The sequence below is a fragment of the Tauraco erythrolophus genome, chromosome 2 (genome assembly GCF_009769465.1).
Source record: "Tauraco erythrolophus isolate bTauEry1 chromosome 2, bTauEry1.pri, whole genome shotgun sequence".
NCBI lineage: Eukaryota > Metazoa > Chordata > Aves > Musophagiformes > Musophagidae > Tauraco > Tauraco erythrolophus.
The window spans coordinates 49054080-49081545 of record NC_141466.1 but is presented as its reverse complement, the minus strand read 5'-3'; the positions used below and the strand labels follow the sequence as shown (position 1 = coordinate 49081545).

Here is a 27466-nt window from a genome sequence, read left to right as displayed (position 1 = left end):
CTCTTCAGTGGGAAAGACAGAAGCATCTTAAAAATGACAGTAGATTGTGTGATTATTTTAAGTTTATCCTGTTCTGCATATACAGAACGTAATTTTCTGTGTAAGATCTAAATACAATCATGCACACAGAGATAAAAGACTGGAGAGGCATAACTGCGTTTTAAAAGTTTATTATCAAAATGGGGAAGATGTTACCAGACTGGTTTAAACTGCAGTGTCTATGAGATGCATAATGATTCATGCTGATTTTACAAGATTTCCACCAAAGTAAGTTTCCTGGGGGAAAAATGTGCTTATGTTATTATCTACTGCAATTTCTACAGGACATAACTGTCTGGAAAGGACCACGTTTTCTGAGGCAGTATGATAATTCTTTACACTGGTCATTAGAAGTGACTGATGACTAGAATATGTTTTTTTTTTTTTCTTTTTCTTTTTCTTTTCTCTTTTATCTTTCATTGTGTTATATAGGTCATATGGGATTAAATATAGTTTATCAGCTAAATATCATAGGATTTAATGTACCATGGAAGTACAAATTGGCAAAACAGGGTTTCCTAAAACCACTTAACTTTGGACAATGTGGACACCAACAAGCAGAACTACAGACAGGTAGATGAAACAACGCCTACGTCATGGGAAAACCAGGACAAACCCTGAGGTCAATACAAATGATCAAAGATACTAAAGAAAGATGAGGTACAGAGAAGATCAAGAATGAGGATATGTGCATAGGAGCAGGATGTACTGATCTTTCAGCCAAAATGAGGATGGGCTACGTGAGGGCAGGCAAGAACCCGCGAATTGTTTTTGGCACTTCTGCAGATGGACAAGGACAGAGATGAGCAAAGAAAGTGCATGTAGCACGGTAGAGCATTGACAGGTCAGGGCGAGAAAGTACATGCTGTATAGTGCATCGCTCATGACAGGAGCCTGCTGAGTCTAGGAATGCAGGTTTTCTATCTATGGTGAGCACAACCACGTTCTCCTTCCCATGGCATTTGTCAAGCCCATCCATCAATTTATTTGGTTGTGTGCCTGCTTTCTGAGGCTATGCGAATGATCATGCTAGAATTTACTGCCTGTCCTTTAAATCTTAAATTAACTTGCTTATCAAACTAACAATGACTATATCAGACCCTTGGCTTCTCTGCTCAAGAATGTGGCCTCTTGTCACGTGGTCATAGATTATTGCTTTCTATTCAGATCAGTATTACTATGGCACAAAACTATGCATATCCTGGCCAGGGATCTCTGCCTTTTACTCATGACCAAGTATAAATTCTTATATACATGCTAATAAGTATGAGAAAGTGTATGTTTGTGTAAACTTATTTGAACAGTCTAATTCATTGTGGTTTATATCATTAATCCTTAAGGACATTTTGTCTGGCTTCTTAATATTTTTGTGTAGGTTTAATAGTGGCTCATAGAGAACATAGATTAATGCAGTTTAGGTCCTGCTGATGTGGCCAGCATTTACAGTCATAGAAATAAACAGGAATACTAATACTAATAAAGAAGTAGTACAATGGTGGTGTGTTCCATCAAAGAAGTAAAGATCAGATGAGAGACTAAGTGTTTTAGGACCATCTTGTCCTATAACTCTAGGTTGGTTTTTTTTTTTAAATTCAGGGAAGTTAATAGCATATGTGCGGGTGAAGTCCAAGGGTTGTTTTTGATGCATGGGCTATATATTTCAGCAAGTTCTCTGTAACTCTTACAGTCACTTACCAGTAGAACTTGGTGAATAAAACTCGAGATTTGCTTTCTAATTTGTTACAATTATCCAGAAAATTAATTGATCTTTCTCTTGGCTTATTTATGCTTTTTTTTTTTTGGTTGAATCTTCAATTTCCTATTCGGAAATGGCTTTTACCCCCACTGCCTCTGTCAGACTACTGCCTGCATCTCCCTGTTGGGCCAGTTCCACCAACTGACATACCAGTATAACTAGGTCTCCAGCCTCCGCCAGTAGTAAAATCTTGGTTAACCTAAATCAATAACTTCAGTGGGGTTATGCTGTCGTCTGCATATCATGTTATACAACTCTGCTAGTGGTAGGTTGACTAAATATTAGTGTATTTTTCAAATATCTCACGTAAATGTGTATCAGTGGAAAACTGAGAAAACAGTTAACATGTTGTTAGGAAGACAATAGTAACTTCTCTTGACATGAGCTCAATATACCCTACATGCTCTGTAGACTCTGCTGAATCTGGTTTTACAGTAGGGCTGTGATTTTGCTCTTCTGATACTCATCTTTGCAGCATTAAATACATATTCCGCAAGCATCATTGTAATTGACTGATGATGATTATTACATTTGGAATCGTTGCCAGGCAGCTCCCCTCTGTGTTAACAGAAGGCAAAATGAGTCCGGCTGCTAACAAGCTCAGCTAATTGCTGAGGCTGGGAGTGGATGGCTATGCTTTTTCCTATTGTAAGGGTGTTTGGGTAAATGTGAAAAATATCTGAACCCAAATTTTGAGAAACTCTGGATGCCGATTAATAAAACAAGATAAGCTAATTAAAATGTAAGTTTTACATTTAATGGGAAAAGCTGAACTATAAATGGCAAAGATGTTTTCTCCTATCTCAAAACTGTAAATAACCCAGACCATGATACATTCAGACACATGGGCATTACTCTGCAATCCTCATACATCAGATCTCAGTGGGAGTTATATACATAGCAACACATAAATTGCATGTTGATAAATTCACAGAATTATTTAACTAGGACACATGTAAACATGAGTAACACTTCACAGCTGAGTCAGCTTAATCTATGGGTTTGCCCTTTGCACCTTCATTTAAGTGAAAGGGCTGATTAAAAATAGAAAAGAGGGAACATTATACCATTAACTGTTCGGTTAACATACAAACTAAGGGAGAAGTCAAATGTCATATGCACAATAGTCACACAGTTAGACATCGGGAAGAAAATCAGTATTTGGTGTCTGCAGGTGTAGCATAATGTCATGTACAGATGCTAAAACTAGGAGAAGCCAAGGCTGCTCAAGGGTAATGTAACTAAGACAAAGTGTTGTATGATGAGTTAGTAGGTCCATGTCGACTCAGCATTGCTTGAGGGGAACTAAGCTATCATCTCTGCAAGGTGCTCCACTGTGCTGTATTAGTTTGGATCATGTTAACTTACTTATTTTTCAAGAAATGTAGTAATATATTTCTTTAATGTCCCATAGTGATTTTGTAAACTTGTCTTATTTTTGTCTTGCAGTGCCTGGTATTTTGTCTAAAACTCTCATTCCTGAACGTGTGACTTGTCATTCTCATCTCTCTTGAAAAAGGATTGCAAAGGTAACTATCAGGTGATAAACTGTAAAAACTCATCGCTTTAGATCTCATGACTTTTTTTAATAAGATGTGTCTGCTATTAAATATACCTACTGTCTTCTCCTGCAGACCTTTTTCTTGGAAAAGTAAAAGTATCCGATGTGAGAATGTCATGACTTGGGGTCATCTGACTCAGGTTTTGAATACCTGCAATTAACAATCAGGCACAGCTGGAATTTATTACACTAGTTAATCAATAACTAGCATTTGTTTTTGTTGGTAAATACTATGAGCTAGAAATATGGTATTTACAGGTATTTTATCATGTTTAAAGGTTCAGTTTCTTAGCCTATAAAACATAGGGTTTAATTAATTTGGGTTTAATTTTATACAGTTCAGGCAAAATTACTAAACAAAGACATAAAATGAAGTGACTTGCTAAACTAAGAATGGCAGTCTTTCCTTGAATCATTGTCCTGGTTTCGGCTGTGATAGAGTTAATTTTCTTCTTAGTAGCTAGAATAGCATTAAGAAGAAATAGCACTGTGTTTTGGATTTAGTATGGGATTTGGTATGAGAAGAACGTTGATAACACAGATGGTTTTAGTTGTTGCTAAGAGTTCAAGGACTTTTCAACTTCCCATGCTTTGCCAGTGTGCAGATGCACAACAAGCTTTGAGGGAGTATAGCCAGAGCAACGGATCCTCAATCCCTGGCTTAGGATGTGGGCTTAGGCCCAAATTGGCCAATGAAATATTCCATATCATGCAATGTCATGCTCAGTATATAGATGAGGGTTGGCCAGGAAGCTCTCTCTCCTTTCTGGGATTGCGGTTTCAGGATTTCTTTGGTCTGGGATCACTAGTCGGGGATGGGACGGGCGTTGGTCAGCAGGTAGTGAGCAGTTGCACTGTGCATCACTTGTTTGTATCTATTTTTATTTATATTATTATTATTGTCATTATTACTTTTAATTTTATTTTCTTTCAATTATTAAATTGTTCTTATCTTAACCCACAACTCTTCTTGTGTTTACCCCTCTGATTCCCCCATCCCCCGGAGGTGGGGGAGGGTGAGTGAGTGGCTGCATGGTGTTTGGTTGCTGGCTGGGTTAAAACCATGACAAGCATCTTACATTCTTCTTTCTAAAAATATGAGATGTTGTATGAGAAATCTAGCTCTCATTTTTCAAGAATAAATTGCTGCAATGAAATAATACAATTCAAAAAAAGTCACACTTAAAAAAAACATGCAAGAGTCTTAATATCTGTAATTTTTCAACAATTTTATCATTGCTTCCCATTCTCAAATGGGAATTTTGCAAAATGATTTTTCAAAACATGAGATACTAATAAAAAATCCATTATGTGACAGAAAACATCGTTGCTTTCAGACTAAACAATAAACATTTAGAAAACTATTTTCAGCAATATTTTATTAAAGTACATTGATTGCATGTATTTTTCACACAGTAAAAAGACTAACAAAATAAACGAAAAAAACCCATGGAATTTGAAAGCCGACAATGAAGTAGTGACTGAATTTCTTCAATTTTGAACCAGATCTCATTTTACCAGAAACCATTTTTTTCCTGAAACAATTATTAATTGAATTTTAACATAAGTATTGTTCCTTTTCGTCTTCAAAGCACATATCTCCTGGTATTTGATAGGAAACAGAACACAGCCTAAAACTGGTCAGTACCAGTGCCTTAAATTAAGGAGGAGGAACTCATGTTTTATCTAATGATATTTAAAATGAGTTTATAAGATTTCTATGCACATCTCTTTGAGCCTTCATTTTATATTTATTGTGAAGCTGCCTACTTCTGGGACTTTTTGTGACAAATGCAGACTTTTGGTGTGGGTCTGAGGATTTCCATCACGGGCAGGTTCTTCTTGGTGGGCCCCATGGCCGAGCAGGGCTGGGCTGTGAGGAGCTGGAGACCGGCTCTGCTGCAGCATTGCTGGGGCAGGGCTGATGGCTCCGGGAGATGCAATGGGATCCTGGGCCATGGGCAGGGTGGGGGGAGCCCTGGAGGAGACTGAGCAGGGCCAGTCAGGGCCATTGCTGCTCCCAGGACCCTGACACTCTTTTCACATGGCCCCTGGATGAGCCAGTGTTGCTTCACTTCCCATGGGTAGCTCCCAAGGTGGGTTCCAGGCCATGCCTCTGCCTATGCTCCAGCTTCGGGAGTGCAGCTGGGAGTATAACAATGGGGACACTCTCCTTACCTTTCAGGAGGAAATTAGATGTTATTGCAGGAATTTGTCTGACTGAAAACTCCAGGATTTGGCCCAAGCTGCTTTATAGGCTCTGTATTGTGAAATTGCTTCCTTTGTCCCTGAAGTGAAGCCATCTCTTTGGGTTGGTGTTGGCTGTTCAGTTGCCTTCTGGAATCCCTCACTGCCATTTAGGCCAAGTGGCCCAGGAGTAAGAAGCCCCATATCCAACTGAGACTGTAAATGGGACTTATTCAGCAGAATGTATTTACACAAGCTGGCACCTACTCAGGACGTATCTGCTAACATTCCCAATTTTGCAAGAAGTTGTCATCATATTTCTAATGAACCTAAAGGGATATGGGCACCTCCAGGTTATTTTATTACTGTGATTGAGAATTTGCTTAACTTCAACTCAGTGGTAAACACGCTTTTCCCACCCACACTACTCCTGGGAGCTCCCTGAATGTCCCTGAGAACCTGTCCAAATAATGCGCAAACTATGCCATGCTTTGGAGGAAGTCTACAGGAGTGCAACCAAAATGATTGGAGGTCTAGAAAAAGTAACCCATGAGAAAAAATTGGATGATCCAGTTTTGTTTATTTTAAACAAGAGCTGAAAGGAGATGTGAACAAAATCTTCAACAGGCTGCTGCAAAAGTGAATACGTTCTATTTTTTGTTGTCATGGTGAATTGGACAAGAAAGGGTGAGCATAAATTGCAACAAGGAACAAAGTAGAAGGCTTGAAGAGCGGAGAGCTGAAACACCTGAAAATGCCCAAAAAGCTGTCAAGTTTCCATCCCTGGAAATTTCTATGAAGGTGTGAAATGACATCTGCAAAGAAGGGGAAAATGATCTGACAAATTCTCTTTTAGCTCTATGATCTATGATTCCATGGCTCACTGTGTGGCTGATAAAATACATCCTGAGGTGCCCATGTATATCATCAATGGCTCTATTTGTCATAAATTGATGAAATTTTATACATTTGTACGTGCACAAACATATGTGTATGGATGTAAAAATATCAAACCTAAGTATCTGAAATAGATGGCTAAATGTGATTTCACTCTCTGCAGGAATTGCTGATTGTAACGAACTGAAGTATGTCATCAGTAGCGGTGCCGTTTTACCAGAGGAGGCACAAGCACTTTGATCAGTCCTATCGCAACATTCAGACAAGATATGTACTCGAGGAATACGCAGCAAGAAAGTAAGTGCTATGTATTTCACATATGGAACATAGAAAGGTTTCTATTTTGGATAATCAGGTCTTAGAAACAAGATATTTAGCTTCCCCTTCTGCCCCTTAAAACTGTGATTTATTCAGAATGGTAGTTTTCCACTTCCGTTGGGATGCTCCTTGTCTATAGTCTCCCACAAGCATAGCTAAAATTTCTAGCTATGTTGCAACTCACAGACCCTTTAGCTCTGGATCTGTACTATTTACTACCTCCAATTTGGAAATTCTTCCTTTTAGGCTCCAGTTGAAAATCTGACTTAAGAGAAATGGCCATGAAAATTATTGTAAATCACAGAAACGGTTTTTTACCCATTCTTCCATATGACATGAGGATATTCCTTCTTCTGAAGTTGAGTATTCCTAATTGTAGTTTTTGTCATTCAATATCCTTTTAAAAAAATAAATAAAGGTATAACTCCTCTCACGTGAAATTTCAGTTTTAGCCACAAGATATGTGTTTGTTGTATCTCAAAGCCTGGAGCTTTGTATCTTGGTTGCTAAAGAATCATTGTCCTCCCTCCTCAGTAATTAAGATGCTTAGTTAGCCTAGCAAGCTCTCTAGCTTCCCTTATGAAAGAAGAGAGTTTGTGCAGAAGGTTATGTGAAGTATAGATAGGCAGAAATATTTAGAAATAGACAATGTTATCGGGATTCTGTGTGATTTGTGTATAAGACAGGCTGGTACCCTCGTGGTTCACTGAAGTACTATCAGAGCACTTGAATGATTGAAGACTGAGATAAGTATACATTTAATAGAACTGAATGAAATAAAATGCCTAATGATCCCCAATGACAGATGATGGGCATTAAACCCTTGAATGACAAGTGAGAATCAGGACCCTACTGCAGTTAGTGAGGAATGAAAAGTAGGTTTCTCACTGAACAGTGCTCAGTCATGGTATTCAGCTCAATTAAAGTAATTTCTTTGACTTTTGTGAGTGCATGTTTTACCAGAATTGCTGGGTTATAACAATGCCTTTTATATTTGAAGGGCTGCTTCCAGACAGGCTGCTTATTATGAATCCTCTGGCTTGGGAAAAACGACATGTAGACTCTGTGCCAGGAGGGCACGCACCCTGGCTCATGAAGCAATACAAGAATCCAGGAAAAGGTAAAGCTCTGTTAGTCCCATCTGACCTGTGTAGTGGCTCTGGTCCCGTTTAGTATCGCTCTTTTGCCAGGGCTCTTTTCAGAGTTGACAAGACTAGAGGCTTCTCTGTCGCTGGTTCTTCGCTAATCTATTTTGGCTGGAATACTAAATGACTGAGTGTCACTTTCAATCTCATATTTCAACCCAGAGTTGTTCCCCTAATCCCCACTCTGACCCTTGGTAACAGCTTTAAAACCAAAATAATTTAGAATCTGCCCGGGATCTAAAACTCGTTTTTGAAGAGATCTACCTGACTATTCCTAAATTTCTGGTTTGGATCAATTTAGATGTTTTGAGTTCTTTCCTTAATATCAGGAGGGCTTACTGTCACGTCTCAGTTATAGCCTTGATATGAAGTCATCTAGCAAATGTGCTGATGGCAATATTCCTTTTAGTGAATTTGACTGTTTCTGCTCTGCCATGCTTTACAGTGACTGCACCAAAGACGTAGAGAATTTAAACTGCAAGAATGAATTCTACCTTTTTTGTAGAAAATGTCTTGCAAAAATTATATACATCCATATGGTTCTGGTGCTTTGATTGTTTTGAAACAGATATCCTAGAAACAGAATGTTCTACTATTATTTTTTTTGTAAACTATCTTAAATTTTATCAATATAAAAAAGATACATGGTAGAACAAAGCTGGTATTTAAAGTACATTGACATGGTACAAAGAAATATCTTTTAAATACCAGACAAATCATGTCTTGATCTACTGTTCACTGAATTTCACGCAAGTCTTCTCATTTGCTTCATGGCATGCTGGGTTGTGCTTTAAGAGTCTTGCCGTATTCTCTAATGACAGCCATTCTAGAAATTTCTGGTATTCAGCTCCCATCTTTGTCCTATTGGCAAGGCAAAGAGTAGCATAGTCTGCTCACTGAATCAACATGAATGCAGGAGCTTGAGCTAGTGCCTCCTAAAAACATTCATGAGCTGATTCTTTTATAGGAATTCTGAAAAATCTATAGTTAGATTTTCAGGGAACAACCCACAAATTTCTCAAAATGTTGCCCTTTCCTGGTAGTTTCTATAACACTTCCGGCTCACCCTTGTCCAAGGACAGCTTTTTTTGCATGCAGTGGTTCATCAAATCCTTGTGAACTCCTTGGTCTGTATCTTTCAGGTGATGTCAGCTGATACAGCCCATGGAGCTGGCAGAGATTCCCAAGTGCTAGAGCCAAGGGCACACCATAAGCAAGACCCAACTCTTAACAGGATGTGAACAGGCACGGAACATGCCTTCACTCCTCTGTTTATCTGTGCGCATGGGAAGGAAAATGAGGGGCCAGAGGGAAGCCACGCAGGTTCTTAATCTTGATTACCAGAGGACTAAGACCATGGGGTACCATGTCAACATGACCACGTCAACTTTCAAGACCTGAAGCTATGGCACTACATATGCAGGGGGAAAGAAAATGAAGGAAAATTCATATTCATTTCACATACTCATTAGGATAGGCAGAAATAATTCCTAAACTAGATTTTACATCTTGCTGATATGGTGTCAGAGCCCTCAGTTGCCTAATGTGTATGAGTGACAATCTTAAAACTTCATATTATTTTCTCTTACATGATATTTTTTCTTATCCTACAGGACTCATGAACAAAAGTCTCATGCAAGTGAAGAGAAAAGGATCCGGTTTGCCAGTGAGTTGTCTGCTTTAGAAAAAGAGATACACACAGCCAGGCACCATGCTAGAGAACATCTGGATAGACTTGCTATACAAAGGATGGTACAGTGCTGAACCTTTTTGTTCCTATCCAAGCATAACTATACGACATACTGAAATTTAGTGTTTCAAATACCAATAGTGATTTAGCATCTTTTGATTTTGTGGATTTAAGATTAGGTCTTCTACCCCATCTGAATCCGGTGCTAAATGCGTCTTTTCTTTTCCTGTGCTTAATAGGTAGAAGAAAATATGGCTCTGGAAAGACATGCTCTTGAGGAAAGTATAAGTCGAGCTCCTGAAATTCTGGTGCGCCTGAGGTCTCACACTGTCTGGGAAAAGATGTCTGTGAGCCTTTGCTTCACTGTACAAGGATTTCCCACCCCTGTTGTACAATGGTGAGAGACTGGCCTTTCCTAGCCCTCTAAAAATGTTGTTAAGCCTTTTTCATTTGGAAGTTATGGCATAACAGATAAGTGTCACATACATAATGGCTATGTTAAACCACCTTTATAATCCTCATAGATGTACTGGATTGTAGCAGTTGATACTGCATTTGAAGGAGTGGGAGGACAGCTTTCTGAATGGCCCTGTGCAGTGTGAGAAGCAAACTCGAGTATTTCAGATGGCGGATTGTGAAAGGCATTCCAGTCTTTCTGGCCGTTGAGTTCCCTGGTGATGAAGTAGCAAATGGCAAAATACACAGAGCTCACAGGCCACTTGTGGAGTCTGGGCAAACTTGCACAGCACCATTGTTGTCACGAACTGTATCCGTGCTCACTTTGTGTCAGCCTCTGTTGAGGTGGACATTAATGTAACATCCCTGAAGCTGCCCTTCTCTCCAGACAAGTGCTGTCTTGTACATGTGAGAGCCCCAGGCTGGATTGTGAAGATCTAAACTGAGGCACAATCCTGTTGCTGCTTCCCTTGTTTGTCCTGAAATGCTTTACTGTGATCCAAGACAAAGTTTACCTCGCATCTTGTGTCAGGGTTAGTGGACCCGAAAGTTCAAGTCATATGCCGTCTTCTCTCTACCTGCTCTTTTGTTTTGGGTGCACATCTTCTCTTTCCAGTTTATTACTGCAATCATGGTCCCCCTTTGCCTTCATGGCCTAATGTGTATCTATCCATACATAATGGAAAATACTCTATAGGTAGAGAAGATTTATAGAGAATGTTCAGATGATAGTAAATGGCATCTAGATGTAAAAATCTACTAAATTAATGCAGCGAATAGTAGCTGATATTAATGAGTTCATTTTTTCTTGATTGTCAGGTACAAAAATGAGGAATTGATTACCCCTGCAAGTGATCCAGCAAAGTACAGAATTGAAAGCAAATATGGAGTACATGTGTTGCATATAAACAGGTAGATTATTCTGTGGAATACAGTAGTTTTTCATACTCGACACAAACTATTTTATATCAAATACAATTAAAAACTCACACAAAGGCTGCAAGACAGTTAAATTTAGCACACTTCTCTGTTGGTACTCACATTTAGGCTGGAGAAGGTTCACTAAGTAGCTGAATATTAGATCATGAAAATGAAATGAAAAAATAGATATTTCTATTATTTAACTCCAACAATCTACAAGAAGATAGAAAAGGAGAGGTAAGTAGCTGAAAGAATGGTAGTTCCTTTTTTATTAGAATTATATCTTCTTAGCATTGAAAGTGGAAAATTGTGTGTGTATTTTATGTTCTTGCCATGATGAAGCTCTTTAAAGTAAGCAAAACTTTAGCTGGTCAGAGCAAGAATACCCAGTTATCAGTATTTGTTTTATTATATGTTAGTTTCTTTTTACTTTTTGATCTTCATTTTTTTTTTTGTTCTACAAAAAGTAAGGAAGTGTAAATTTTTTTTTTTCAAAAAAAAAGGTTCTGATTTAAATAATTTTATTTTTCAAAATGATGCTAACTTTGCGGTATAGAAAATGCCCAGGTAGAACAGCTTCCCAGAACTAATCCCATGCTGCCCTAAACAATTGAAATATTGCATGTTACATGTGACTTGGTACAAGCTTTTTTAAAAAAACTATAAAAACCTAAAGGAAAATGAGGACATGACTATGGTATTTAAAAAGGAACTTAATATCTAGAGCAGAGACACGAAATCCCCCTTTTAATTTCTCCAGAACATGAGCATCAGCTGTGCTGAAGCAGCTGGAATATTTGTGGTTAACACTTGGCTAGCTAAACATTTCATCTTCTACCCTGTCTCCATCTGTCAGCAGTGGAAGCAGCTCTGAGCACAAACTTGTGGCATTAGTACAGAAAATAAGTGCATCATTCCTTCTGCTTTTGGGAAGGACTACTTGCCTTTGTCATCCTGCAACAAAGTCCAGCCCAACTCTCCACCTTTCCATAGCTCAGGATGGGAGAAATGTATCCCTGTACAGAAGCTGTCAGCAAGAACCACTATGTTGTTGCTTTTTAAGGGATTCTTCTCAAGGAGTAGCAGTACTTATGAGTACTTCTAAGATGCTCATAGTCTTCTACTCCCAGGCAATGGGTAACTTGCTGACTGCTCTCGGTATCCATGAGATGTCTCAACACAGCTGATTTGTCCCACCAACATTACTTTTGGAGATGAGAGCAGGAGGTTAAAAGACAAAACCAGATTGTCCTGCAATCCTCTCCCTTGCAGCAGGGAAAATGGAAAATACTCTCCTTTGTCTGGATGTGTGTGAGCGACAGTCAGGAGATGAATTTTTGGTGACTTCCTGCTGGTGAGTGACTGTGACTGTGTTTATTTCCCTTGGTTAGTGTCTGTGAGCAGCTGCTTGGTGAGTCCAGATGCTGGATATGCAGTACCTAGGTTCCTTTTGTGACATTTTTGGAGTAAACAGCTTTTTGAAGAAATGAGAATCAGTGTTGGTGTTGCTTTCTGAGAATCTGTAACCATCAGACTGAAGGCTACTAATGGCTTATATACCCTTGGTGCTTTTTTTTTCTTTCCTGTGCCAGTTATCTGTCGTGTAGATGCCATCCACCATCGACTTCGAGAGTGTTCAGATCCAATCATATTTATTCAGACATACTACAGAGTCATCTATTGGCCCTCACTCAGGTTTCCACACCCACCCATCTTCACCCACTGTTTACTAGTCCCAAACCTGTACTTATTCATGCAGACTCCCTTATGTTTAACCAAGCTGCCATCTTCAGAGACTGTTGCTCCATTTCTCTTTTATTCTGCCTGGCAGTATGTTTTTTATTTTACCACCTAAAAATGTCTGCCTGCTCTCCCACAGCTTTCCCTTCTCCACTTAAAAGAATACTGGTGGATTGTAGACCCAGAGTTATAATTTCTTTACCGTAGATTTATACAGTTTATTAAATTAAAATTTCTAACCTTAAACTAATTTCTTTTTTACTAATGTATTTTATTTCAAAACTTGACCATCAGCTATATTTTCTGTCCCAAAGGACAGAAAAATCAACGTGCAGAAAATGGAAGAATGCTTTAACAGTGCGTTACTAATACTAGGTGTTTCTTGTATCGAAAACAATGGAAGCATAGGTAGTGATTAAACTATATATATTATTAATGTTTTTATACAACCATGTATTAATTAACTCTGGATCTTCCATACACATCTTTGTGCACACATATTTGGAGCATTATTTTTCTTCCGGGAAGTGGAACCGTAAGGATCTTCTACCTATCCACTTCTATGCTCTTCTCAGCTGTTCATACTGAAGTGCTGAGCTGCATGTCATCTGATCTGCAGCCGCTCAGAACAGTCTTGGAATTTCTTGGCTACCATTCTAGTGGTTCAGTGAAGCTCAGGCAGTGAACTTTTCCTTCTGATGCAAGTGTGATATTTATTCCTATGAGTATTCCTTGATCCTAGTGGAAAAATTCTTTGGGCATCAAAACCAGAACGTCACCTTGTCGTCTTAAAGTAGTAAGTGGACACAATTTCACCCCCCTCTGTTTGCTGTCTTCCAGGGCCCACAAGCTTATACAGTAACCAGATCATTTTAATTTCTCTGTCTCATATTTTTATGATGATCTGTGCTCAATTTACCACATTTTCTGCACGCATTCAGTGCTATCATTATCATATAGTGCTGCTTTCTTGCTCCTTTTACGCTTCTTCAATTGGGAGTTTGAGCTCAATGTCTCCCTTGAGCAGTAAAGAAAAGGCATTTGGAGTTTCATTATATTTTTGGCATGTCTCATAATTATGGGAGAAGAGATATCGTCAGCCCACTCTGGGTGGTGGTTCATCTGTTCATCTCATCTTTCATCTCATTTCTGATAAGTGATTCCATGATTCAGAGAAGACTGTGAGGCAACGGATTTAAACTGAAAGAGGGCAGATTTAGATTGGATATAAGAAAAAAATTTTTCACTCAGAGGGTGGTGAGGCAGTGGAACAGGTTTCCCAGAGAAGTTGTGGCTGCCCCATCCCTGAAGGTGTTCAAGGCCAGGTTGGATGAGACTTTGGGCAACCTGGTGTAGTGGAGGGTTTCCCTGCCCATGGCAGGGGGGTTGGAACTAGATGATCTTTGAGGTCCCTTCCAACCCTAACGATTCTATGATTCTATGATTCTATGAATCCTCTAAGGGTAAGATATCAGTAGTTGAAGTGATTGATACATGTGTGAGAATCATAGAATCATAGAATCATTGAGTGGTTTGGGTTAGCAAGGACCTTAAAGATCATCTAGTTCCAACCCCCCTGTCATGGGCAGGGACACCTTCCACTAGATCATATTGCTCAAAGCCTCATTGAACCTGGCCTTGAAAACTTCCAGGGATGCGGCAACCACAATGCCTCTGGGCAACATGTTCCATTGCTTTTCCACCCTGAGAGTGAAGAATTTCTTCCTTAGATCTAATCTTAATCTCCCCTCTTTCAGTTTAAAGCCATTGCCTCTCCTGTCATCATTATGTGCCCTTGTAAAAAGTCCCTCTCTAGCTTTCTTGTAGGCCCCCTTTAAGTACTGGAAGGCTGCTAGAAAGTCTCCCCGGAACCTCCCCTTCTCCAGGCTGAACAACCTCAACTGCCTCAGCCTGTCTTCATAGGAGAGGTGTTCCAGCCCTCGGATCATCTTCATGGCCCTCCTCTGGACCCACTTCAACAGCTTCATGTCCTTCTTGTGTTGGGAACTCCAGAGCTGAATGCAGTATTCCAGGTGGAGTCTCACAAGAGCTGAGTAGAGGGGCAGAATCACCTCCCTCGACCTGCTGGCCGCACTTCTTTTGATGCGGCCCAGGATACGGTTGGCTTTCTAGGCTGCCAGTGCACATTGCCGGCTCATGTTGAGCTTCTCATCCACCAGCATCCACAAGTCCTTCTCCTCCGAGCTATGCTCAATCCATTCTCCGCCCAGCCTGTACTTGTGCTTGAGATTGCCCCGACCCACGTGCAGGACCTTGCACTTGGCCTTGTTGAACTTCATGAGGTTCTCACAGGCCCACCTCTCAAGCCTGTCAAGGTCCCTCTGGATGGCATCCCTTCCCTCCAGCGTGTCCACAACACCACACAGCTTGGTGTCGTCAGCAAACTTGATGAGGGTGCGCTTGATGCCACTGTCCATGTTGCTGACAAAGATGTTAAACCGCACCGATCCCAATACTGACCCCAGAGGAACGTCACTCATCACTGGTCTCTGCTTGAACATCGAGCCATTGACTGCAACTTTTTCAATGTGATCATCCAGCCAATTCCTTATCCACTGAGTGGTTCATCCCTCACATCCATCTCTTCCCAACTTAGAGACAAGGATGTCATGTGGGACAGTGTCAAATGCTTTTGACAAGTCCAGGTAGATGACATCGGTTGCTCTTTCATAATCTACCAATGCTGTAACCCTGTTGTAGAAGGCCAGCAATTTTTTCAGGCAGGATTTGCCCTTAGTGAAGCCATGTTGGCTGTCACCAATCACCTCCTTATTTTCCATGTGCCTTAGCATAGCTGCTAGGAGAATCTGCTCCATGAACTTGCCAGGCACAGACGTGAGACTGACTGGCTTGTAGTTCCCTGGGTCTTCCATTTTTCCCTTTTTAAAAATGGGGTTTATGTTTCCCATGATGATTCATTCCACTATGTCTCCATGATGCCAATAAGATCATAACCCTGCAGATGAGTGCACATCTCTAACTCCTCTTGTTCATTCCCCATGCTATGTGCGTTTGCATAGAGGCATGAAGTTGGGCCACCAATGTTGCTGACTTACTGGCTGGAGTGCCTTGAATTCCCTTTTGCTGCTCTTCGGGTGCTCTCATTTTGTCACAGGTGAGCCTGATATTGTGTCCTTTCCCCTTCAAGTTTAGTTTAAAGCCTTGTCGATAAGCCTTGGTAGCTCATGAGTAAAGACCTTCTTCTCTCTTTGGGAAAGGTGAATCCCATTTGGTGCCAGAAAGCCTGTTGCTGTGTAGGCCGTTCCATTATTGAAAAACCCCAAACTGTGGCAGTGACACCAGCCACGGAGCCATGCATTAACAGACGAGGCAATTCTGTTTCTTCCAGTGTTGCTGCCCGCAACTGGAAGGAGAGAGGAAAAGACAACCTGTGCTCCAGATTCCCTTACCAACCATCCCATGGCCCTGAAGTCTCTTTTGATCACCCTTGGACTATGCTTTGCGCCTTCATCACCACCCGCATGGAAGAGCAGTAACGGGTAACAGTCTGAGGGCTGTACCGGGAGGTTTTTACCATGATGTCTCCTTAAATGAATCCCTTGGCTTCATGCCACTGTGAAAGGCTGTATTACATCTTTTGATGCGTTGGCTGGGGCACAGAGAGTCCCACAGCACGGTCCTGCGTGGGGCGGTTCCTGATGCCCACCAGCCCTGGGTGAGCAGGGCAGTGAGCCGCCGGGGCCGGACGGTGGAAGGAGCAGGGCAGTAAGGCGGCTTTCCCAGAGCTCTGTCAGCGTGATGTGGCTGCGCAGCCTCCCCTATACAAGGCTCGAAGTTTGGCAGCGTCTCGCCTTTCACCAGGGCGCTCTCCTGGCTCCCGAAGCCGTCTCTGGAGAAGCGCTGGTGGCCGCGGTGGAGCCGGTTCCTTGCGGAGCCGGCAGGGCGCAGTGCGGGACCTGCTGCCGCTCGGCACGGCCCGCCGCGCTTCGCAGCACCGCCTGCGCCGCTTCGCATCAAAAAAGCTTAAAAGCTGAACGAACCTTCTCTTCGAGCGGTTTAACACATGACACTGCGCGGTCAGTACGGCGCTATTTTAGTCTGATCGGGTGTAATAGGCTTGAGGTGATTTAAGGTGGAGAGCGAGCGGGCGATGCCTGCCCTTTCTCTGGCTGCAGGTGGAAGCAGGGCAGAGCAGAGGCAGCCAGCGCTCTGACCAGAGCCTTTCAGCTGTGCAGGGTTGATTCGGTGATAAAACTGCAGCTCCCAGGCTTGCACGGGTATGCAGCGCCGGTGAGCACACAGGCAGCAGGCATGGCATGCTTCTGCTCCTCTTTCCGTGCTGTGAAATGCGAAAAGCAGCCCCCAAATGAAATGGTCTGGGATCTTCCCACCTGTCGGTCCCTGTCTCCTGTAAGCTGCAACGGTTGGGAGCTTGAGGCAGTGGCCACCCCCTAACAGAGGTCCCCCCCTTCCGTAAAAGCAAAATCCAATTAAACAAAAAAGAATCAGTCAAATTCAGTCTGTCTGGAGAATCAGTATATGAAGTAGTAATCCTGTAGAGTGGTTCCACGTTTTCATGTCATATAACCATAACACTGAAAATTTTGTCATTTGAATTCAAAGGAGGCAATTTTTACTCTGTGTAATTTACTACGTTCTGCTTCCTGTTCTTGACATGCACTGAATTGTGTTCCAGTTCAGGCAAAAATGTTATTTCACTCTTAACTCCTGTGTTTAAATCTACACTAGGCAGATGGACGAATATATGCATTTTAAACAGATGTATCTGCCTGCACAAACATTAGCACTTCAGAACCTCATGTGGATTGAGGGCAATTTAATTTTCACAAAAAGTATTAGCAACTTGGGACAGATACAGCTCTGCACTCACACTTCATGCTATCTAAACGTACTTTGTGCGTATTTTATCTGACCTTTATAAAGGTTGAAAAACACATTCTCCATCGTGATGTAAGAATAACTGTTGGAGAGATCACACCTTGCCTCCTGGGTACTTCAAACATCGTTTCTAACTGGTCTTGACTCAATGCACTTTACAGTGTAATTTAGGAAATCTAGGGGTTTTAGCATACAGGGAAGTAGATAGCTTCCAGGATGATCCTCAGTCTGAGTATTACCTGGCACAAAAGGAGAGTCAGGACCTTATGTGACTTGCTATCTTGCCCGGCTTTCTTCAAAGTGTGTGTTAAAGAAATATACTAGGTAGCTCTTACCCACTAACACTGTATGCTTCCAATTCCAGATTTGAAGGCAGTCCACTGCCTGGCTATCTAAGCTGGTTTGATTTATCTCCTGGCGACTTGCGTTAGAGATCATAGCAAGGAATTGTAAAGTGCTTTCAAAACAGTGACTTCCAGAAAATGGGTTGAGTTGTTAGGATCTCTTAAATAGCAGAAAGTACCTACACCAGGGAATTGTTACCTGTATGTTTATAATAACTGTAAGTACCTTGTTTCTCTTCATAAAACTAAAGGATATTGTAAGAGTGTGGTCAGTCATTCGGTCAGTAACTTCTTTCTTTTGTTCTCCCTGAGACAATTAATTCTCACTCCATCACTAACTTCTGCCAAATAGTTGCTTTCAGACGTTGAACTTTTCGAGTTAAAGAAACAACACTTTTGTGAATCTGTTCCGGAGACTTTTAGGATCATATTCTGTTTTGTCTACCTTGGAGACTCTCACAAACAGGGAAATCTCATTAAGAAATATATTTTACTGTTCCTTATGAGAGAGCAAGGCTATGGGGAGGAAATTGAGATGAGCACAGATTTGTATCCATTTGGAAGGTTAATCTGGTATCTGCCATTTTGCCTCTTTATTTTAGGGAGAAAACTTTGCAGTTCTTACACGCCTTTGGGTTGTCAAGCACAGACTGGGGCCTCGCTTTTGTTCAGAATATACATTTCTATAATTTCTGGATTATTTGTATGCCACCTTGTGGTTAGTGATAAATCACTCTTTGGATAATAGATCCTGTGTAATTCTTACAGAAATTAATTCCTATGACTGTTTTGTCTGTTGTTTTGATGGAAAATGAATCCAACACTGAGACTAGATGATGACTGTTTTAAAGTGATAGTTAATCAGAGTTAAACTCAATTAAGATATACTGTTATCTTTTCCTTATTGTTAACACTCTGTAACAACTGTTAAAGAGCAGTTAAGTTGGATCTGACAGAAGCAGAGCAGCCTGGAATAATGCTTTGCTCATGTGAAGGAACAACCTAGTACAGCAATGGTGGAGTAGTGTTCATCACTCCATTATGATATGGGTGCTGTAAGCTGCCTAAATCGTGTCCAGCTCAGAGATGGATCAGCACCTCATCAGCAATCGCAGCATGGCTTCCTCAGCACATGTCCTGTCAGATGTAAGTGTGCACCATCAGCCTGCAAGGTATGGCATATACCTGCCACTAGCGGCTAGGAATTACACTTCTGAAATCTACTCGCCATAGTAAATTAAATACATTCTCTGCCACAGTGGCCTCTTGGCATGGGATGGGCTAATTCTCTTGTCCTTCAGGACAAGGTAGTTACATCCAGACTGTTTTCTGGGAATGAACCCCTTCTATCTCCTGACCTGTGTCCAGAAATCCTTTTGGAGAGCTGGCACACACCAAGGCATGTTAAGGGCTGTTCTAACACATCGGCACTAGGGTGATCAACATCCAGTTTCTGGGGACGTTACCTAACGCTCTTTAAATTACTAATATATAATATATGTTTTTAAATATAATATGTACCATGTACCATTCAATGTATATTCTATATATCTCAAAGTAGGGTTGTAGTGCAGAGTTATGGGAACACCTTACAGTTCTCGTAGTCAGTTCTGCAACACCTCTTGTAAGAAAGTTTTGAGATGCCTCATTTATTGTTAGCTTGTTTCATTATAGCAAGACACTATACTGGGCTGTGAGAAATGTGTGAATTATGTACATTTCAGTATAGAGACATTATAACGAGTCTTAGGAAAGAAGTCTGCAGTTTTACTGCAGTTTTTCCTTGCTTTTCGCATTTTATCACCCAAATGTTAAATAGTGTGACGCTGGCATAGTAAAAAAATTATTCTTGTTTTTAAGAAGTTAGTGCAAAGAAAGGTCGCCAAGTCTGACAGCTTTCAAGCAAGTCCAGAATCAGTTAAGCTTTATATAGATCTGTGAACAGGTATTGGCATTTTTTTTAAATCCTTCCTGGAAAAAACAAAAAAGTTGAATAATATCAAGCCTAGTATTCAAAGTGTTGTAATCGTTCTTCAGACTTTGCCTGTCCAGACTGTAGTAGGGTGCTGAAGGGCTTCGTACCCAACTGTAGGCTTTTTGGTTAAGTGGCCTAATCTTAGAATTTACTCCTCTGGCTTTGATAATTAATTTTATGATAAACTTTGTATTTTCTCTCTTTATTCTGTCAAATGTATGGCTGAAGATTAGCCTCCAGGAGGAGCTGTTAGTCTTGTATGATTAGAGAGAGAAATCTCAATTTAATAGAGCTTTCACCAAGTTGTGTTTTAGACATCACAGTACAGATAGTATCATTTTTGTGCTATGACACTGTCCAGAGTACATGCAAGAGCTGAAAAATAGGTGTCTGATGTGCCTGTCACAGATGCTACATACCCTCAAACTGGCGTTCTCTTATGCAATCTACATCAAACACTTTTACATATTCTTTCTTCTCTCACACCTGGGATATATGACCTCTCAGAAGACAAGTGCAACCAGAATTTCATCCCTTTCATCTGGCAGTTGCCACGAAGATACAAATTTGTTCTTCTGAGAAGAAACTAAGTGCATGCATGCAGAACATTGTATCTCATCACTGGAAATTTCAGAGTCGTCTCCATTAAATGCACTACTAAAGGAACTACACAGAAGAGGATTCAATTATGTGTGTTATAGACAGCACCCTGATTAGCTGATGTCTCAGCCTAGTAGAAATTCCAAGAAATAAAAAAATCGACAATTTTTTTTGACAGGTATATTGTAGGATACGTGGCTGATGAGAAAAGTTCAAGAAAAAATATTGAATTGGATCAAAAAAAAGTTTTGTTTATTCAAAACCAAATTTTTATCATTATTTATATTTAATGTATATTTCTTTTTACTTATTATATATTATAAATAGTTATATAAAATATTTATTATTTTTATTTATTCAAAAACATTCAAAATGTATTTCATATTAGAGTATTTAGTATGTTTCTGAAAACAAAGCAGAAGTAAATTCTGATTTTTTTTTAATTAAAATATTCATTCTGAAATGTGAAAATGAAATCTACATTTTTCAAAATTGTTTCTTCATCTGGACTGAGTTCTTTCAGCAAAATTGAAGAAAACTCATTCTACCCAAATCTGCATTTTACCAAATATTAGTCCAAAATATTTTTAACTTTTCTAGTCAGTAGTCATTTATATTAATATTTATTATATACATAACAAATACTTTTAATTCAACTGTAAATTTGAGTAATTGTGCAAAAAAAATATATTTGTACATAGTTTAGTTTCCTTTCCTTCATTTTTATGTTAATAGTTCTTCTCCTGACTGACCCCATTTTATATAAGAAAAGAACTGGTACATCAAAGTTTGTGCCTATATCTTAACATCTGGCTATATATCTGCTAATGTAACTTCTGGGAATAACCATAACAGGAGGAATATCTGCAAGCACCACATGTACTTTTCTTCCATGTCTCTTACTTAAAATATGTGGCAGAAGGGCAAGATGGATTAAGGAAGAAGGTTACGTATAGAAAGATAATAGCCAGACTGGCATCCTCCAACTATCACCTTTTGATCATTTTCTAAAGGTCATTTCCAGTTTGCTCAAGTTAATGCAGCCTGCACACTAAGCTGTGATAAAACTTCAGAGAAAAACTGTACCAGCTTTCATCAAGGTCTTGCACTGTGTCACCAACAAAGAGCTTTATACACTTTCCACAGGATTGACGTAGCTTGGTTTGTCATATCAATCATTAAAAGAATTTGTATTTGCATAAAGAGTCATCTGTCTTCCTCCTTCCCCTTTTCAGAGCTGATTTTGATGATTCTGCTACCTATTCGGCAGTTGCAACAAATGTCCATGGGCAGACATCAACTAATTGTGCTGTGATTGTGCGAAGTAAGTCCTACTTCATGATTAAAACAAGAAATAAATATCATGCTCATGTCATTGAATATTTATTGTCTGTTTATTTATAGGGTTCAGAGAGGGTGAAGAACCTCACCCAGCTGGGATAATGCCCTTCCACTGTAAGCATTTTCTTCTTTTTGTTTAAATAGTTTATATACTCTTATCAGAGTAATGTTTTACAGATGAGAAAATTGGATACAACTTGCTGCTTCTGGCTTTGCTTTCTAAGCATTCAGTTACAATAGGAGCTGTCCAGATGCTTTTGCTTTACCAGTTGCGTTTCTAGACCAGCATATAGTATAATGGAGAGCTCCATCTCCTGTTCAGATTGGACAGTAATCTGTTTGTGCCAAGTATAATTCACTTATACTCAAGAATGTTTTAATTTTCTCATGTATAGTGCCTCTGTCGTATGATGTTTGCTTCACCCACATTGATGTTCAGTTTCTGGAGAAGTTTGGAGTCACCTTTGGAACTGAAGGTGAAACATTGACCCTGAAGTGTTCTATGTTGATCACCCCAGACCTGAAAAGACTACGACCTCGTGCTGAGTGGTATAGAGATGGTAAGTTAGTACATTGGATAGAAGCTATCCGAAAAACACAGGAGGAAACACTGAGGACACAGATCAGGCTTAGAACATGAGATTCTCAGAGTTAAATTTGGAATAGATCAAACAAATATGTCTAGTTAGAATTTATAGACTTACACTCTCTTTCTATTAAGTGACTTGCTCAACCTTTTCTTGAGCACACATTTACAGTAACAGGAGTTAATCCTACATTATCTAATAACACAGTAGTTAGAACATTTACTGACTAGGTGGAGATCCAAACCCACTTCCTAGATTTGGCCATGATTTATAATCGAATGCTGTGACCACAGAGCTGAAGGGTCTCACAGAGCAGTAAATTACAGTTTGAAGTACGGAGGTGTGTGCCTGAGCCTCCACTTCCATCTACTCCAGTATTGACTGTGAATTTTATATTAAAATCCATTGAATATATAGTTCAGAAGTACTTATAGGAGCCATGCCTGAAACCCATGCCTTTGCTCTGCTGTTTACATGCCATGTTGGTAGGTTGCTTTCCTTGCCTCTTTCGTCAGTGGAAAACTATGCTATGCCAAATGAAGCGATCTTAACTGGAAGTACTGAGAATAACATCACTGAAGCATATCACATACTCTGGTGGATGGTACATGAACCCTGCATGAGTAGTGTTTGTTCACCACACCAAAAAAAGGTCTTGAAACATAAAACTACTTAACATTTAATGGACAGCAGGCTATTGTAGTTATTTAACTCACCACCCTTCACCAACCACAATCTCTATATAGGATTCTAGAGCAAATATTCTTCCTGAGGATTTAAGGAAAGCCTTGGTTATTTGTGAATGGTGAGACCTTTCCCCAAAGGGACTACATTTGAGAATGGTGGACTCCCAAGATTGATGTTCGGACTGGTTCCAGGCAAGCTGACGGAAATTTCCACAGCTGACAAAATGTGGTGCATAAACTAAGAAGTGGCAGCAAGAGTAATAAGGCAGTCAAGAAAATTCAGGATTAGGAAAATCAGAAAAAGGATGCTTTTATGCCTTCTGTTTCATGTACTTCATAGATTTATATTGATTCACATCCATCCTTCACGGAATGGACTGCTACTTAGTGTTTCATTCCAATTTGTCTATCACTGTGGATATTTCATTGTGATGGAACTATTAGATGTTACCAAAACTAAAAATACGGAATTATAAAAATGGCCTTTTTGAGTGGTGAATAATCAAAAATCTAAGGCTCATCCTTGAACCCAAATTCTATTCCTGCTGAAGTACACAGGGATTTGTAATCACCATAAATAATCGCCCACTTCACCCTGAGGTGAGCCATCAGCTTCAATGGTACCTTTACTTTGTCTTCTACTGAGCCTAGTTTCTCAAGGTGCCAAACCTCTGAAATTCGGGGTTTGGAACTGCAGCTCTGATGAACTGCTAATTTTCAAGAGATGCCCCATATTGTTTCACTTTTCATCCAACATGAATTGTTCTTGCACTATAGATAGATGAACAAAATCTTATAGCCTTTTCAGTTTAACCCTTGACGATGCCAACATAATTCCCTCTTGTAACAAGAGGGAACATAATTCCCTCTTGTAAGTAACAATATTATGTTCTTTGTTTTCCCCCTTATTTGACTGAAGTTTACCTTCCCTGTGAAAACCTGAGATGAAAACTTGGTCTTTTTGAAGCCAATAGATTTTTGCTAGTGAGTTAGATAGGCTTTCATCTCATTTTTCTACTTATGTTACAGGACATGAGATGACACAAACAAGCTTAAATTTGTCCTTTGTTGCACATGCATGGATCACAGTATTTCCAAGGTGCATCAGCTGGCAGAACTTGTTCTCAAACACAGCAGGAATTCATGCACTATGAACCTTTGCTATGTGCTACAGTTCCCTGTGTTGAGCCTCTTGAGAGCTGGGGGCAATGCATAAATGTAAACAAAAAAGAAGGTTAATAATTTGTTCAACATCATGAGCTTTAGACATTCTGGTGTTTTTTGAGAGGTAATACTTAATTCCACTCTTGCATTAAGGCAAACTGTATTTTTCCTAAAATTTTTCAGTTTGTGTTAATCAAATAATAACAGCTAAGGCCCTGAGATGGATACGTATGATTTACTTCTAATAATTGTACACAAGAGAAATATGTGTTTATCCAGCATTAATAAGCTTCACGCGAGTGAACCTTATTGAGGATGTCTACTAGACTCCTAGGGGCATATAAGTCGACTGAATCAAATCCTCTAAAGTGGTTTGGGATTTGACAAACATGAATATGATGTCTAGAATTCATGGTCCTCTTAGAACAATATAAGATACTGAAAGAACTAAATCAACATAATACTTCAGGAATATATATCTAATCTGGATATGAGTTCAGCTATGAACAGGAGCTTTCTTTTATTCATCTCTAATATAATATAGACATTGTGAAGCTATATCCACCAGCATTCTGCAGCCATTTATACTGTAATCTAGAATAAAATAATTGAATTCAGAGGGAAAAATCATGGAGCGCAGCATTTAGCTGAAACTTCAGCAAACCAAAATACATGATGAAAAGAAGCTTCAGTGTACAGTATTTCCCCACTCTTTATATGAATTTTCAACAGAATAATGTTTTAGAAAAATTATCTTATGTACTGAAAACAGCATGTGAGGTTTGAGTCACGCTGCCTCTGAGGGTTAGTCCCCTGCAGGTTCATCATTTGATAAATTCTGGGAGAAGTGACAGAGAACAACACACAGCTAGATTGGGAATTTGAGTGCAACTGTGTGACCCTGTAATTGTAATATTGTTGTGATGGCAGGTGCATGAATACCTGCTCTATTAGAACTTATGAATGTATTTGTGGCCTCCAAAATCTGCTCTTCTTCTGGGCTTCTAGAAAGTCAACCATCCAGACTGCATTAAAAAAGAGAGCTCCCACTTTCTTAGGGAATCTAGTGGGTCTTTGGCCCTGTGTGAAGGAGAGAAGTTTTTCTGCTCTTGCCAAACATGACTGCCTCTGCAGTTTCTGGTCTCTGGTACACATAAAGAGTGGAAATGGATGATTCTGACCTTAATAGATATCACAAGCTTACCTGCAGTTTCTATGTATTCAAACTAGAGTGTCTACCATTCCACTCAAACGTGGAGGCTAAATAAGTGACCTGCTTTTCAGAGGTGCTGGTCACTCAACTTTGTTTTTTCTTCAGAACTCAGGCATTGGTTAAAGTTTCTAGGTGAAGACATTTTCTGATTTCATTTAAAGTACTTCATATCTCTCTACATGAAGTCTAGTACCATTGTGATGTGCATGACAGAAAGGGGACATGCAGTTTTTCTAGGTAAGGATCTCATGATTAAGGATCTCATAGGAAGGAATGTGACTCAACTTACATTGTACACTTCTCAGAAAACAACTATATGCTTTGGTGAATATGTAATTTACTGCTGTAAGTTTTATTAGTCTGTGTCTTCCAGATGCTTTATTATCTGAATATGTGTCATTTTTTTATACCTTCATAAGCAATTTGTCTGGTAGGTGGGAAAACTGATACTTTTGCAATTGTTGGAGTGTCTGCTCCAAAGTGTATTTAAGCAATAGAATAATAAACATTCATAGATATTCAGCTCCTTTAAATACAGTTCTGCTGCATTGATTACAATAAATTAGTATGCAATAGGTCTTAGGGAGTTTAAATCAAAAATAATCCAATCAATTATTAAAAAGGTTGATATAAGAAAGTCCCTTGACTAGCATAAAATATCCTACTCATTCTTTTGCTCTGGTTTCTCTAGGCAATCAGATTAATTTGCATTAATCATGGGTCACCACCTCTCACCTGTGAGAGATTCAAATTTAATTTTATTCACTGCATAACAGGCATGCCTTGAAGATTTAAATTTGGTGTATATTTGTAGCAGTCTTCAGATTAAACTGAAATGTGGTCTTTAAACTTGGAGGAAGAAATTGAGTAATCTGACATTTGACCTGACATGTTAAAAGTGAAACAAAGTTCCACCCTGCGTTCATTACAGGATAAGGCAGGTTTTCATGTCATTGTTTCAAAACATGGATAATACTTTTCTCTGTCAGCATATTAAGAATTATAGTGATGGAAATTCTGTTGCTGCCACTGCATAGAGTAGTCTGAGACCTCATATTCTTTAAAATTCACTGATGAAATAAGTTTAGAGAGACACAGCTTACTCTCTGTAGAGTCTTCATAGCATCAAAGCACCATCACTCTGAATAAAGCTGGCATAGAGGTTAGTTTGTGCCCCTGATTAGCAGAGAGCCACACTAGGACGTAGGTTGTTCTGGCCAGCATAGTAATGTATCTGATGGGTCTTCTCTTCCAGATGTGCTGATAAAGGACTCCAAGTGGACGAAGCTGTATTTTGGAGAAGGCCAGGCAGCTCTGTCCTTCACCCATCTGAACAAAGATGATGAAGGTTTATACACCCTGCGCATGGTTACAAAAGGTGGAGTGAGTGAATACAGTGCATACCTATTTGTCCGAGGTAAACTTTTCATCTGTTTCTTGGGGAGAAATTAAGATTAGTTTTATTAAACAATGTCATGTATTGACTGAACTACAAAAGAAGTCCAGCCTTGTGGTATTTGATAGTAATTTGATTTTTGTAGTAGTCTATGCTAGAAAAAATAGTCACCTTACATGAATGGGGAGCTTCAAGAGGAGCATGCTCCTGAGGATATTGTCTTTCCTGAAGAACCAGAGAAATCATTCTTGTGAAGAAACAGCCTGTTTTTTTCTTTGCAATCTCCTTTCCTGGTAAAAAAAAACAAACATCTTTGCATACTACCAGTCCTCACTGTGATAGTTTTATCTCTACAGATTGCCAGCTAAGAATGAGCTGTTGGGCATTCTCATATCCTGTGCCTAGCTTTAGGAGGAAGCACAGGAGAAAGTAAAAGAAATATTCCCACCACTATACCAATCACAATCATCTCAATAATCAAAGCAAAGAAGCAAAGTAAGAAATTAGCTCACTGAAGAAACAGTTTTCACAAGGGAAGTAGATAAAGAGAGGTAAACATATTAAAATAG

The 27466-nt window shown here is 39.6% G+C and overlaps 1 protein-coding gene across 1 annotated transcript in view; it reads left to right on the top strand.

The window, feature by feature from the left end:
- Positions 1–6630: 6630 nt before the first annotated feature.
- MYOM2 (myomesin 2) overlaps positions 6631–27466 on the top strand; it is a 73317-nt gene continuing 52481 nt past the window's right edge. The window contains exons 1-9 of the mRNA XM_086608339.1: positions 6631–6737; positions 7759–7878; positions 9517–9655; positions 9833–9990; positions 10869–10961; positions 21746–21834; positions 21915–21965; positions 22247–22411; positions 26757–26918. Coding sequence (XP_086464465.1) covers positions 6631–6737; positions 7759–7878; positions 9517–9655; positions 9833–9990; positions 10869–10961; positions 21746–21834; positions 21915–21965; positions 22247–22411; positions 26757–26918 — 1084 coding nt within the window. The remainder of the gene's footprint in view (positions 6738–7758; positions 7879–9516; positions 9656–9832; positions 9991–10868; positions 10962–21745; positions 21835–21914; positions 21966–22246; positions 22412–26756; positions 26919–27466) is intronic.